The sequence below is a fragment of the Callorhinus ursinus genome, unplaced genomic scaffold, assembly GCF_003265705.2.
Source record: "Callorhinus ursinus isolate GAN/ISIS: 27379988/994484 unplaced genomic scaffold, GSC_fseal_2.0 scaffold1, whole genome shotgun sequence".
NCBI lineage: Eukaryota > Metazoa > Chordata > Mammalia > Carnivora > Otariidae > Callorhinus > Callorhinus ursinus.
Window position 1 is genome coordinate 50844569 of NW_027397063.1, and position 13648 is coordinate 50858216.

The 13648-nt window shown below is 37.3% G+C and overlaps 1 protein-coding gene across 7 annotated transcripts in view; it reads right to left on the bottom strand.

Annotated features, from left to right (window-relative positions):
- CCDC191 (coiled-coil domain containing 191) overlaps positions 1-13648 on the bottom strand; it is an 88965-nt gene that overhangs the window by 33021 nt on the left and 42296 nt on the right. For 6 of the 7 annotated variants that reach the window (XR_012378478.1, XM_073893543.1, XM_073893549.1 and 3 more), the window contains 4 exons: positions 9587-10032; positions 8685-8797; positions 6170-6252; positions 5153-5254 (listed from right to left, as the gene is read on the bottom strand). Coding sequence is in view for 6 of the 7 variants with exons in the window: in XM_073893543.1 (XP_073749644.1) it covers positions 5153-5254; positions 6170-6252; positions 8685-8797; positions 9587-10032 (744 nt within the window). In the remaining variant the exon portion in view is untranslated. Of the gene's footprint in view, positions 1-4703; positions 4824-5152; positions 5255-6169; positions 6253-8684; positions 8798-9586; positions 10033-13648 lie in introns of all 7 variants that reach the window. The other variant, XM_073893557.1, reaches the window with a different exon arrangement.

The following is a 13648-nucleotide window of genomic DNA, read 5'->3' on the forward strand; positions in this document are numbered from 1 at the left end:
TAAAGTGTTGAAAGAAAAACTATCAACCCAGAATTCTATATCCAGTGAAAATACCTTCCAAAGTGAAGGAGAGGGGCACCTGGGTGGCTCAGTTGGTTAAGTTGGTTCTCTTTCTCCCTCTCTCCCTGCCCTGCTCATGTGCTCTCTCTTAAAAAAAAAAAAAAAAAAAAAAAAAGTGAAGGAGAAACAAAACCTTTCTCAGACAAATGAAAACTAAGAGAATTCACTACCAGCAGACCTATCCTACAAGAAATGTTAAAGGCAGTTTTTCAGGCAGAGGGAATATGATATAGGTTACAATCTTAGATCTACACAAAGAAATAAAGAGCATCAGAAATGAAAGAAATGAAAAACTATAATCTTTTTTTTTTAAAGATTTATTTATTTATTTGAGGGAGAGAGAATCTTAAGCAGGCTCCATACCCAGCATGGAACCCCACACAGGGCTCAATCTCATGACTCTGAAATCATGACCTGAGCCGAAATCAAGAGCTGGATGCTTAACTGAATGAGCCACCCAGGTGCCTCCAGCTTATTTTTAGTCACATTAAAACACAATTGTTTAAAACAATAAAAGTAAGAAGGTATTGGGTATTTATATTATATATAAAAGTAAAATACAGGACATATATGACAGTAAAGATGAGAGACTGAAACTTCCCCGAGATCTGGAACAAGGCAAGGATGTCTTCTCTCACTACTCCTATTCAACCTTGCACTGGAATTCCTAGCTAGTTCAATAAGGCAAGAAAAATAAAAGGCATATGGATCAGAAAGGAAGAAATAAAACTGCCTTTATTGGCAGAGAACTTGTAGAAAATTCCAAAGAATCTACAAAAAAATGCCTAGAACTAATAAGTGAGTTTAGCAAGGTTGCAGGATACAAGGTTAACATACAAAAAATGGACTGTGTTCTATATACCAGCAATGAAAAAACTGAATTTGAAATTTAAAAAAAGCATCATTTATCATAGCACCAAAAAAGAAGTATGTAGGTATAAATCTAACAAAACATATATAAGATATGTGAAGAGCTATAAAACACTCATGAAACAAAGATCTAAATAAATGGGGAGATATACCATGCTCATAGATTAAAGAAACAATGTTGTTAACAAAGTTGTTAATTCTCCAATTTGATCTGTAGATTCAATATGATCCCAATCAAAATCTAGGCATTTTTTTTTTGTACACATTGACAGGATAAGTTTAAAACTTATATAAAAAGGCAAAGAAAACAGAATAGCCAAATCATTCTGAAAAAGAATAAAGTAGAAGGATTCACATTGCCCAATTTCAAGATTTACTATAAAGGTACAGCAATCAAAGGCAGGTGGTAGTGGCTAAGGAATATACATAAAGAATAAAAGAACAGAAAAGAGATCCAGAAACAGATCCACACAAATACAGTCAACTCATTTTTGACAAAGGTATAAAGGCATTTCAATGGAGAAAAGATAGCCTTTTCAACAAATGATACTGAAACAACTGAACGTCTATATGCAAAAGAAATAAACTTATTACAAATGATGCAAGGAGGTGGGAAAAATAGAAGCTGACCTAGAAAACCAAATTTTAATTGAAAACTGTAAGGTTAAGAGCAAAAGAAACTGTATAAATACTGTACTCCAGGTGGTAAATTTTTTCATGGGGGTACAGTTCTGAACTTGCTTTACATGTATACAGGAGCTGAACGACTTAGGTAAGTGGATGGTGAATTGTGGGAACTAGATCTTACACTGTCAAATAGGGAACTTACAGATAAGCAAGAAGGGAAGGGAAAAATAAATCATCTGATGTGGGATTAGAGCCAGAGATATTAGTATGAACTCATGTTCATACTAATGTTTACTCAGATGGATAGATACAGAAATAACTATGGATAGGTGTGTACATGGTTTAGTATACATATGTATATTACTAAGCTCTCTCTGCCGAGGTGTTAGAATTAATGACATCCCAGAAGCAATGAGTACACTCACTGCCCAGATCTCGCTTTCCAAATACCATTTAGAACCAGGGCATCTTGGTTAGGGTAGTGAAAATACAAGAACAGTGTTGGAAACTAAAACATCCCAAAACCAAAAAAGGATGAAGGCATGTCAGAGGGACACAGGAGCCAACGTTAAAGAGCAACCCATAGCCAAAGTGGGAAGAACTTGAGCCACGAAATAAATAATATTTTTTAGAACTCAGAGTATAAAATAAATATTCATGAGTCCATCCTGATGTAAATGATTAAATAAATAAACAACGGAGAAAGAAAAATAAATCTTCCTCACAGAAGAATCCCAAATAATATGTGTAGACACCTGTCCCTTCAGGAGACAGAGCTTAATTTCCACTCCTCCCTACCCTGGGAGTGGACCAGACTTAATGAAACGCCTCCAAAGAATAGAGTATGAAAAGGGAAAAACAGTAACTTCACAGTGGAGAAATGTGTCAAACACTGCCTTACACAAGTCATCAAAGTATCACCAGAGATAAGTCATCTTTTTATTTATTTTTTACCTTATTTTATTATGTTACGTTAGTCACCATACAAGTCATCTTAATTTAATGTAGCCCCTGCTGTGATGAGATTAGGAGGGCCCTTCATCTAGGTAGCATTCTTAAAACAAAGACCATAACCCCAGAAGAATTTAAGAAAAACATCAGACCAACCCAAATTGAGGAACATTCTACAAAATACCTTATAGGTACTCCTCTCAAAATTACCAAGGCTATAAAAAACAAGGAAAGATTATGTGCTATGGTTTGAATACGCGTCGTGGGTCCCCCCCCCCGCCCCGCCCAATCCTAATGCCTGTGTGATAGTGTTAGGAAGTGGGGCCTTTGGGAGGTGATTAGGTCATGAGGGTGGAGCCCTCATGAATGGGATGTGCTGTCATAAAAGAGACCCTATGAAGCTCCCTACCTCCTTCCACCATGACAAGACACAGTGAGGAGTCAGAAAAACTGAAAAACTGGTGAAATCTGAATCAAGTCTGGTCTTAATGTTGGTTTCTTCGTTTTGACAAATGCACCATGGTAATGTAAGGTGATAATATTAAGGAGAAACTGAAACTGAGTGATGGGTATACGAAAACTCCCAGTACTACCTTCGCAACTTCTTTATAAACCTAAGTAAACCAAAACAAAAAGTTGATTTTTAAAAAAATAATGAGTATTAAGGAAGGCACTTGTGATGAGCACTAGGTACCGTATGTAAGTGATGAATCACTAAATTCTACACTCGAAACTAATTATTACACTGTATGTTAGCTGGAATTTACATAAAAACTTAAAAAAAAAAGAAAAAATTTACCTTCAACATATAAATAAAAAGGTTTTGAAGAATTCTTAATGGTAAGTGAAAATACTGATGAGAGACTCTTAAACGCAAAAAAAGCAGATTAAAAACTATATATACCTCCCCCCCGGCAAATTATCAATCTATTAAGAGATGCTTAGAGAAAAAGAAGTAAATATACTAAGATATTTAGTTACCTCTTATTGCTGAGCTCATATTTTTTCACTTTTTTTGTAGTTCTCAAATGTTCCACAATGAATAGTAATATAAGATGTATTGACTTTGTATCATTGTGTTTAAGTATTTTTAATTTCACATCAGAGTATTTAAGTCATAGAATATCAATGAGAAGAGTAAACATCATTCAAGGACTTTATCTTCTCTTCTGTGGAAGGGGTTAGTACGTTTTTGGTTGTATGCAGGATAGTTGAATCATGTTAAGCAGAATTATGATCTTGTCTTTATTTGGAGATTAAGTATGGTTTAAGGAGATGTGTATGGGTGCCAAGTTGATAAGGGGTAGACTTGTGATGGTTAATTTTATGTGCCAACTTGAATGTGCCACAGGGTGCCTGGATTTATGGGTGTATCTGTGAATGTGTTTTGGGAGGAGATTAGCATTTGAATCCATGGAGCCTGTGGGACTGCCCTCCCAAATGTGGGTGGTTATCATCCAATTCCTTGAGAGCTAACTAGGACCAAAAAACCCCCCAAAAAAATTAAAAACCAGAAGGAGGAATCTGCCCCCTTTTCCTTTCTGCCTGCCTGTTTGAGCTGGGCCATCGGTCTTCTGCCCTTGAACTAGAGTTTATAGCATACATTCAGATGAGGACGGGAATTACATTGCTGGCTTTCCTGGGTCTCTGGGCTTGCAGATGGCAGACTGTGGGACTTTTCAGCCTCTATTATCATATGAGCCAATTCCCTGTAATAAATCTCTTCCTAAACATACAACTTATTGGTTCTGTTTCTCTGTAGAATCCTAATACAATTTCTAATTCAAATCTCTTTTCTATGAAAATGTCTCTACTATCCCCTCAATCTTTATAGGTCTTGCCTTCTATGGCTCTCTTGATCTCCTTTGGTTTTTTTTTGTTTTTTGTTTTTTGTTAAGTAGGCTCTGCACCCAGCATGGAGCCCAATGCAGGGTTTGAACTCATGACCTGAGATCAAGACCTGAGCTGCGATCAAGAATTGGATGCTTAACTGACTGAACCACCCAGGTGCTCCTTCTTCGTTCTTTGGGGCACAAGACAACATGTGTTGTACTATATTGTCTGACAGGTGTGCATATTTAGGCCTTATCTTTCCAACTAGAATGCAATAACCTTGAAAGTAAGAATTTTATCTCTTATTTCTTGGGTGCTGTTTTCTTCCATTTGTTACTTTATTTGTTCATTCACTTACTCACTCATTCAACATGCTTGCTGAGCTCCTATTATATGTCAGGGACACTGCTCATCAATACAACAGTGAGCAACACCAGACTGCTCCCTTTATTCTCAAGGAGATTCCAGTTTAGTTGGAGATGCTGAAATCAATAAGACAACCACAAAACATATGCATAATTATAAGCCCTGGTAATGCTTTGAAGGAAATATATTTCAGAATCCACAAAGGGGAACGTAACCTAACCTTGGGTGGAGAAGAGAGTGTACAAGGCAAGAAAGGCTCATCTGGGAGAAGCCATGTTGAGCTATGATCTGAAGAATGCGCAGGTTTTCACTAAAGTGGGTGAAAGGGTGGAGGTGCGAAAAGAGTGTTCTGGAGGGAAGTTCGGGAATGGAGAAGGTGCACAGGGCCACAGTACTGCACCCAATAGGCTTTAAGCAGGTGACCGACCAAACAGACTCTACGAACCATTTTCTGCAGTCTCTTCTCTTCTCGTTTTTTCTTAAGCTGAGCCTCCTTTTCTTCTGCTTCCCTTTTCTGACGCTCCTCCTCTTGGGCCTTTAACTGGGCCTGTCAAGATGAGAGTCAGGAAAAAGTAAGAACACTATGTTTGTATGGAAGATTTTTTACGTTGAGGAAAGTCAAGTATCTACCAAGAGTGCCTGTCCTGTCTCTAAAAGAAGCCAATACTTCCTGATAAAAGTAGAAAATCCAACCAACAGGTGGTCAGTTGTGTAACTTAAGTTTCTCCGAAAGAATCCTCTTCTACTTGGGAAGGTGATACTGAGCAAGAAAGGAACATTAATTTTTCATCAAATAATGATTCCTTTTTAGTTATTTTTACCTGGGAAATACTAAGTCCAAACTCCACAGAGCGTAGGAAAAATTTTTTCTTTCATTTCACACACAAAAAAACCCCAAACTGCTGGAACTGTTTATTTTTTCTTAATAGATAATAAAATTTGTTTTTGACAGTCTAGGTCAAAACCGTGCAAGAACTACTCACCTTTGCAACTTATCAGGTTGAACATTTAAATCTAAATGTGTAAATCTTCCTCACTGCTGGCTCCCATCAACTTTTATAACATTTCCGTCTTGCTATAGTAATAGTGTTACTGTTTTCTCTCTTTCTCTTCCTAAAATTTCCAGAGTTCAGGCCAGTGGATAAAAAGCTATTTCTGAAGTTGATCTAGCTTGATTGTCTCAAGACACTTAAGCTAGGCTTCATTTTTTTGGGGGGGGGGGCGGAGAGGCAGAGTGGGGGAGAGACAGAGAGAGAGAGAGAGAATCTTAAGCAGGCTCCATGCCCAGCGGGGAGCCTGATGCAGGGCTCGCGATCTCATGACCCTGAGATCATGACCTGAGCCAAAATCAAGAGTTGGACGCTTAACCGACTGAACCACCCATGAACCCCTAAGCTTCATTTCTTTTAATAAAGACCTATATAAATCCTTCTTCTTGCCTCAGATTTCATTCTTGATTTACCAATTTCTCCTCTTCTTGTTTCTTCTTCCTCTCTGCCAAGATCCGCCTACGTTCAGCTCGCTGAACTGCTCTCTCTTCCATGGCTAGAAAATAGTAACAGAGTTCCAATATAAACAATATAAGGAACACAGCAAGAGAAAATGTCTCCACATTTTATAGCAAAATTTTGTGTTAATGTTAGGGTTTTCTTGCAAGTTGAGTGTTTACAATTTCAGAAACATTTGTTTATAAATATATAAATATAAAATTTATATTTTAAAAATATAAGTTGTAGTTGTATTTATAAATATATAAGTATATATATGTTATTTATATACCCCCATGGGTTAAAGACCTACCATCCTACCCTCAGCAGTGATGAACAATTGGCAAATTGTTTTTACTTTTCTATTAGAATAACTGTTTACTGGTTTAAATAAGATAATGTGCCTCGATGATACTTTTGTTACTGAAACCCAAAAACCAGAATTTTAATTTGGTAATTCTTTAATGAATGGAGAAAACTTTAATTACATCTAAAAAATACTTTGACAGTACAGTCAGTCTTCAAATCCCATTGAGTCTGCTATTTTTTCCTAAGTCATTATACATATGTCTGTGTATGTAACAACAACAACAACAACAAACTAAAGTTTAGGGTCACAATGAATACATTAAAATCTAGTTTTAAGGCCTGGATAGATATCCAGATGGGCAGGAAATGGAATTGTACTAGGCATTTGGAGAACTGGCATCTGAACAAATTCAAGTGTCAGACTCCTGTTCTTGACAGTCTATTAAATATCGATCCAAAAGAAGCAAATGTGCAAGATGGTCTGAAAATATGACTCTGTCATCAGTCGGGGCTTTTACAGGAAGAGGGGAATGGGTGGGAGGAGTATCAAGTTCTGCTCACCTAAGTCAGCCAGTAATTACTTTTGCTTCCTTGTGCCATGTTATAGAGAAGAAAATTTAAGTCCAAGTTTCAAGAATTAATAAACAAAAAACTCACCAGGCTATTTCTTACAGATATTAAGTATTTGCATTGCTGAAAAAAGAAGAGAGGGGGTGCCACAGATGGCGGCAGTGAGGCTGTCTTGGAAGAGGCAGAAATAGACTAAAGGATTAAAGTGAGAGCCCTGGCTCAGTCATTAAGTGTCTGTCTTCGGCTCAGGTCACGATCCCAGGGTCCTGGGATCGAGCTCCGCAGTGGGTTCCCCGCTCTGCAGGAGGCCTGCTTCTCCCTCTCCCACTCCCCCTGCTTGTGTTCCCTCTCTCGCTGTATCTCTCTGTCAAACAAATAAATTAAAAAAACTTTAAAAAAATAAATAAATAAAGTGAGAGCCCTGAGAGGCAGAGTCTGCAGTAATAAGCGTGTTTCCTGTCTTTTCTAGAGTTAATCGTTAAAGACCACTTGAAAAGTAGCGGGAGTTCTAAAATATGGTAACTCCTTGGTCAAACAATACTTTTTTAAAAAATAACCACACTGAACTGGGCATTTCCTGATCATCCTCAGTGTAGGTAAAGATGGCATAAACTGCTGTCCTGGCAGAGAGTCGACGCAAAGACTGCTAATTTCTTCATTAAAAGGAATCGACTTCGGGCATAACGTGCTTCAGATAACATCACTTCTAAGGGCAGCAATCTTGCCGAAGGTGAAAAATCAGACTTATAACCACAATATAATTGCCAACGTGCCTACCTCCATACACAAATATATGCACAGTGCATGACTACGTATTCAGTAAAAACAATTAGTAGATTCACTAGATGGCGAATGTTTTTCTTCTCATAGTATTGTTTGGTTTAAATAAGTGATTTCTTTTTTTTTTTCCCCCAAAGATTTTCCATTTATTTATTTGACAGACAGAGAGACAGACAGAGAGGGAACACAAGCAGGGGAGTGGGAGGGTTCGGAGAAGCAGGCTTCCCGCCAAGCAGGGAGTCCGATTCGGGGCTCGATCCCAGGACCCTGGGATCATGACCTGAGCCGAAGGCAGACACTTGACGACTGAGCCACCCAGGGTGCCCCTAAATAGTGATTTCTACATGCTTCAAAAATGTTATTAAATTAAAATGTCTGATTTGTAGATTTCATTACTAAAAGCCTATCATCAAGGTACAACTCATAAAATGATGTGGATTGCTATAAATGGATCAATAATTTAAGGTTAATGAAGTACAGTGATAGGTGATCTTGATCAATGTTTGTCCTTAGCAGCTATTCAAGAGTTTTCTCATTTGTGTAACTGTCCCATTTTTTTTCATAATCCAAACCAATCCAAAATGATATACCTTTCAGCCACTGTTTTTTTTTTTTTTTTTTTTGGTATTCTTTGGGAAGGCCAAAAAGTTTGGCAAAAGGAACAGGAAAAATGCATGGAACTCTCTAGTGCACTGCACTCCTCACATGTCCAGCCATCTTTGACCAGGTTCTGCCAAGTCTCAAAACCTGAGTTTCCCAGATTCAGTCCTAGCATATTCTATTTCAGGAAGGAAGATAACCACCCCCAGACCACCACCAAGACTGGCCTGCCTTTCAGTATGGGGTGGGATGCCATCAGCTGCCTTGGGTTCCTTCTGGGTCCAGACAGAGAATTTGCGGAGTCACTTCCTCTACCATCAGTCTCAGGGGCAGCAACAGGTGAACTGGGGGTTAAAAAAAAAAAAAGGAAAAGAATTCAGAACAATAACCAGCTCTGTTCAAAGCTCTTGAACCTGAGAAACTCAAAGCATTTCACACATTTTAGTTAATCTTTACTCTCTAAGATAACTATGTATTAAACGAACTCGATTTACTGGTGTAATGAGGCATGGAAAGGCTGAGTGACTGGCCGGAGTCTGCAATGAGTCAGGTGCTCTGACTCCCATACCAGTGCTTCAAATCAATGGGTATTTATCACCCACTTCTTATCCTTATCACATGTATTGAGTATGTCTCAAACACATCTGAAATCATAGTAAGTGGCTTCTGAGAAATTTGGACTCTTATTCTAGCCTCAAAGATGTTTACTTTTATCCAAAACAACTATAAATTTAAGCTAGGTAATTAGCCAGCCCAGAGGCTGCTCCATTTGTACCTGACATAGTACAACCCGGCTTCTCAGAACTAAACATAATCAGAAACCCAGAAATTGAGGTAGAGCATGTAAGCATTGTTCTCTTTTACTGGTATAGTAACAGAGCTCCTCAAAGGTAGCACAACACAAATGCTAAGTGTATAATTCACAGGTAACCAGTTGCCTCAAATACTGTTAGTACCTGTCACAGACCAATCACAATGTAGGGGGGCTTCTTTGTTTTGAAAGTATACAATAAAAGAAAAGGAGAGATCATGGAGTCTGGAAGCTGGGCAAAAGAGGTTCAGGGGCCTCTCTACCACAGGGTGAAAAAACCCAAATCATGAGTCCAAAGCATGTTCTGATATAGTGGACATACTTTGGAAGCACCTGGCAGGTTCTCTTGGGTTCTTTTCCTCTGGGATTTGATAGCAGGCAGCTCTGGGCATCTGTGACTGCTGCAGCCCACCGAGCCTCTGCCAGCCGTTGGCTTTGCTTCAGCTCCAGAATTGTTTTCTGCTGTTCCTGAAGTTTCTTCTTTTGCTTTTCAATCAACTGTTGCTGGAAGACATGGCGGTTGTGGAAATGACCGATGCAAATGGATTCTGCTTTCTGACTGGTGGTTCTGAGCTTCTTGCTGCTTCCAGGCTGTTGGGAGGGCTCGACATCCCTGGTCGTGTGCTGCTTATTGTCGGATGTGTTCAGAGGGACATGCTGGAGGGGAACCCGCAAGTCGCTCTTTGTTGGTCTTCCTAGGTGGGGGCTGGGCATGCAATCACGGTTCCCTGAGGGAGACTTTTCCCGCAGAGGCGGCCTGGCAGTCACCTGAGAGAGAAGGAGCATGTTACGCTCAGCTGTTTAAAGGACTGTGCAATAAGAAAACCGTGCTCTTAGAAATGTCTGATTTGGATAGTTGGTTTGTGAATGAGGCAGGATTACTCCAGGTACACAGTACAGGAATTTTAAGCTGCATGAATTAACTCTGAATTTTGTGGTGAAGGATATATTCTCCCTCAAGAATGTTTGAAACTAACAAATACCTTTACAAATCAGTAACAGCTCTGTTCTCTCAATGCCTCTCTTGCCACTAATAAATTAATCACAAGGTATGTACGTATGTAATTACGTATTCACTCATTCATTCATTCATTCATTCATCCTCAGGATCAAAGCCTGGATTAAAGCTTACAGTCTCCAGACTATTGCCAGACTATCTGTGGGAAATATCTGTAAGCCCAGGATTACTGGGCAAATATCTGCATTACATAAGAATATTATCAATAATATTATATTTTAGCATATGGCTTAATAGTTTTCAAAGCTTTATCATGTAATGGATCTCATTTAATAGACTGAGGTATCATACTCAATTTTAAGTTCTATATAGAGGGGGAGGAAACAGAATTCTTAATTGGAAAAACTTTTCCTGGCCAAAACAATGCATAGTTAAAATGTCTCTTTTAGAATGGTTTGATTCCATGGCCTAAGGTCTAACCAGGTTTTGATTCTGCCATCTGCAGTGGTACAAGAAGAAAAATACTACGAAGTATTTGTATCCTAGAAGCTTCTCACTCCAAGGTACTCAAAAATATTTTTCATGATGATGGAAATATTTCCTATAGATTCAGCTCAAGTAAAAAATGTGATATATGACATGCTAAAGACTAAAAAATAACCTTCTATTTCAGAAATGTCAATGGACATTTATTCATGAGAACACCTGCTTAAGTAATTTAGCATCAAGCAGGGTATATGTTTTAGGCCCTTTTAAATTTTGTGATAATGGTACATTATTAACCCAGCAAGACTGTAAAAGCCTTGAGTATAGCAAAAAGATTTCTTTTGGATCACAGTAACTTTTCAAGGTGAAAATAAGAGAATGAAACAAAGCTTAATGGTGCAGATTGTACTTACTAGAACAGGACTGAATAGTCTGGCATAATTAGCGAAAGTCATCTATTAGCTATCTGATAGTTTTGAAAATTTTCAAGGAATAATGTATGCATTTGTGGTACATGAGTCCCTATGATTGTATAATTAGTGGGCATCTAACTAAAGATATATTTGTTCATGTTATACTCTATACTCTGGAAAAAATTAGGATTTATCTAATAACCTAGAGAGTCCATTACATCCTTTTATTTTCACTTGCTCTATTTTTTATAATATCCTTTCTTTATAAAATTCTTTTCAGAGTTAACTTCAGAGATTTAAAGGTTTTTATTTCTTGAGTCATATATATATATACACACACATATATATACATTGTGTGTGTACATATATGCACTAGATACACATAGTAATTTTTCTGTTTTATGCAAGTAAAAAATACTTTGTTGACTTTTTAAAAATTTACAGATAGTAACAGTGTAACTTTGTAAAGTAAAAAGTTCAGACAGCTCTTTCTTAAGATAGAAGACTCTGCTGTCTTAATGGAAACAAAATTATCTAACTGACATAAAGGTAGATAAATTGCCTAGAGGACATCAGTCCCCATAAGGATCCTCATGATACCCTTTTGCTGAGGGGCTAGGCTTAAATTAAAACCAGCCTACTTGCTGGCAGTAATCATGGTAAAAAGCAAGACTGGGGCCCCTCTGGTGCCCAATTTAATTTTACATGTCTGAGTTAAGTACCCAATAGCATTATGTGGAGGGGTTTAGGATGAAGGTGAGGGGATAGAAGATCTTCTCCAAAGGACTTTTCAAATATGACAAGTGCAATTATGAAAGCAAAAACTGATAGGATTCACTTTATAAAAACTTAACTCTGTAGAGTACCAAAACACCAAAAATTACCCAAAAAGACAAATGAAAAAATGAAAAAAAAATTGCAAAATATATAGTAATAAAAACACCAATAGTCTTAAAAATATAAAGAACTTCTATAAATAAGAAAAAGATATATAACCAAGTAGAAAAATGTATAAGGGCAGGAATAGACAAGTCACTAAATATCTATCTATATCCATTTTCACATACATATATATGTAAATGGCCATTATAAAAAATGTTTAACCTCACTAGTAATAAAAAAATGCAAATGCTGAAGCAATAAGATGAAGAAAATATTTTCCTATCAACTTAGCAACAATAAAAAATGTGTTAACCAGGGAGGAAAACAGGCATTTCTTTGGCACAACCCTTCCAGAAAGGAATCAATTTGCATTCTATTTTTAGGTATTTATTCTAAGTAAAGCATTTAAGTAAAGTGTATGTGTGCAAAGATTTTGTTACAAGGATGATCACCGAAGCACTGTTTGCAATAGTGACAAACTGGAAACAACTTAAATGTCCACCAATACAGAAAGAGGTAAACAGATTCTAGCTTAGGGTTCATGACTGAATATCTGAGAGCCATTACAAAATGATGGCACAGAATAGCAGTCCTTAATCACAGGGTATTCATCAGGTACACCTGTGAAACTTAAAAAAAAATAATACAGGTGCCCCACAACCAGAAATGCTGACTCTGCAGGTCTGATCTGTGGTTTACTGTCAGTTGGGAACTAATGTTGCAGCAGATTCAGTGACATAGAAAATTCTCATGTTATAATGTGAAATTGCAAATTTTTTTTAGAAAGACAGAATAGGGGGCAGCTGGGTGGCTCAGATGGTTGAGCGTCTGCCTTCAGCTCAGGTCATGATCCCAGGGTCCTGGTATCGAGTCCCGCATCAGGCTCCCTGCTCCTTGGGAGCCTGCTTCTCCCTCTGCTTCTCTCTCTCTCTCTCTGTCTCTCATGAATAAATAAATAAAATCTTTAAAAAAAAACAGAATAGTTATATTATTAAGAAAAAAATGGCCTACTTTCTCTGCATTATGTATTATGAAAAAATAGATATCCTCAATAACTTGACTGAAGAAAATTTAAAAGCTAAATAAAATATTACAGAGAAAAATTTGCATATGCCTGAATAGAGAAAAGACTATATGGCTATTCAACATGTTACTTGTGGTTATCTCCAGATGATGGAATTATAGGCTACTTTGCTTTTTCCTCTGTCATTTTCTCCTATCAAATTACCATAATTAACACATATGATTTTTCTTACTAGAAAAATAAAAACTTAAAAATTTCCCACATATATGTGTGTATGAATGTATATCTAAATGTATGTGTGTGATATATATATATATAATCAAGCTCATTTAGATAGGAAATGTCTGATGATCAAGTAAGAGGAGTTCAAGAGTTATAAACAATGCTTTATATAACTGTTCCTGAAGGAGTCTTTCACTTAGTTGTTTTAAATTCCCTCTCTGTATTATGTCCCTACCAAGTCTCAAGTATACCGAAGATTATATGTGATATATAAAATGAAGATTCGGTTCAAGAAAATAAACACTGACTGAAAGGTAACCTTTGTGCACTGTATACAGCTTTCATCCTCTAGATAGTCCAGGCAAGGCAATCTGACAGCGGCTAATATAACCCAGGCTG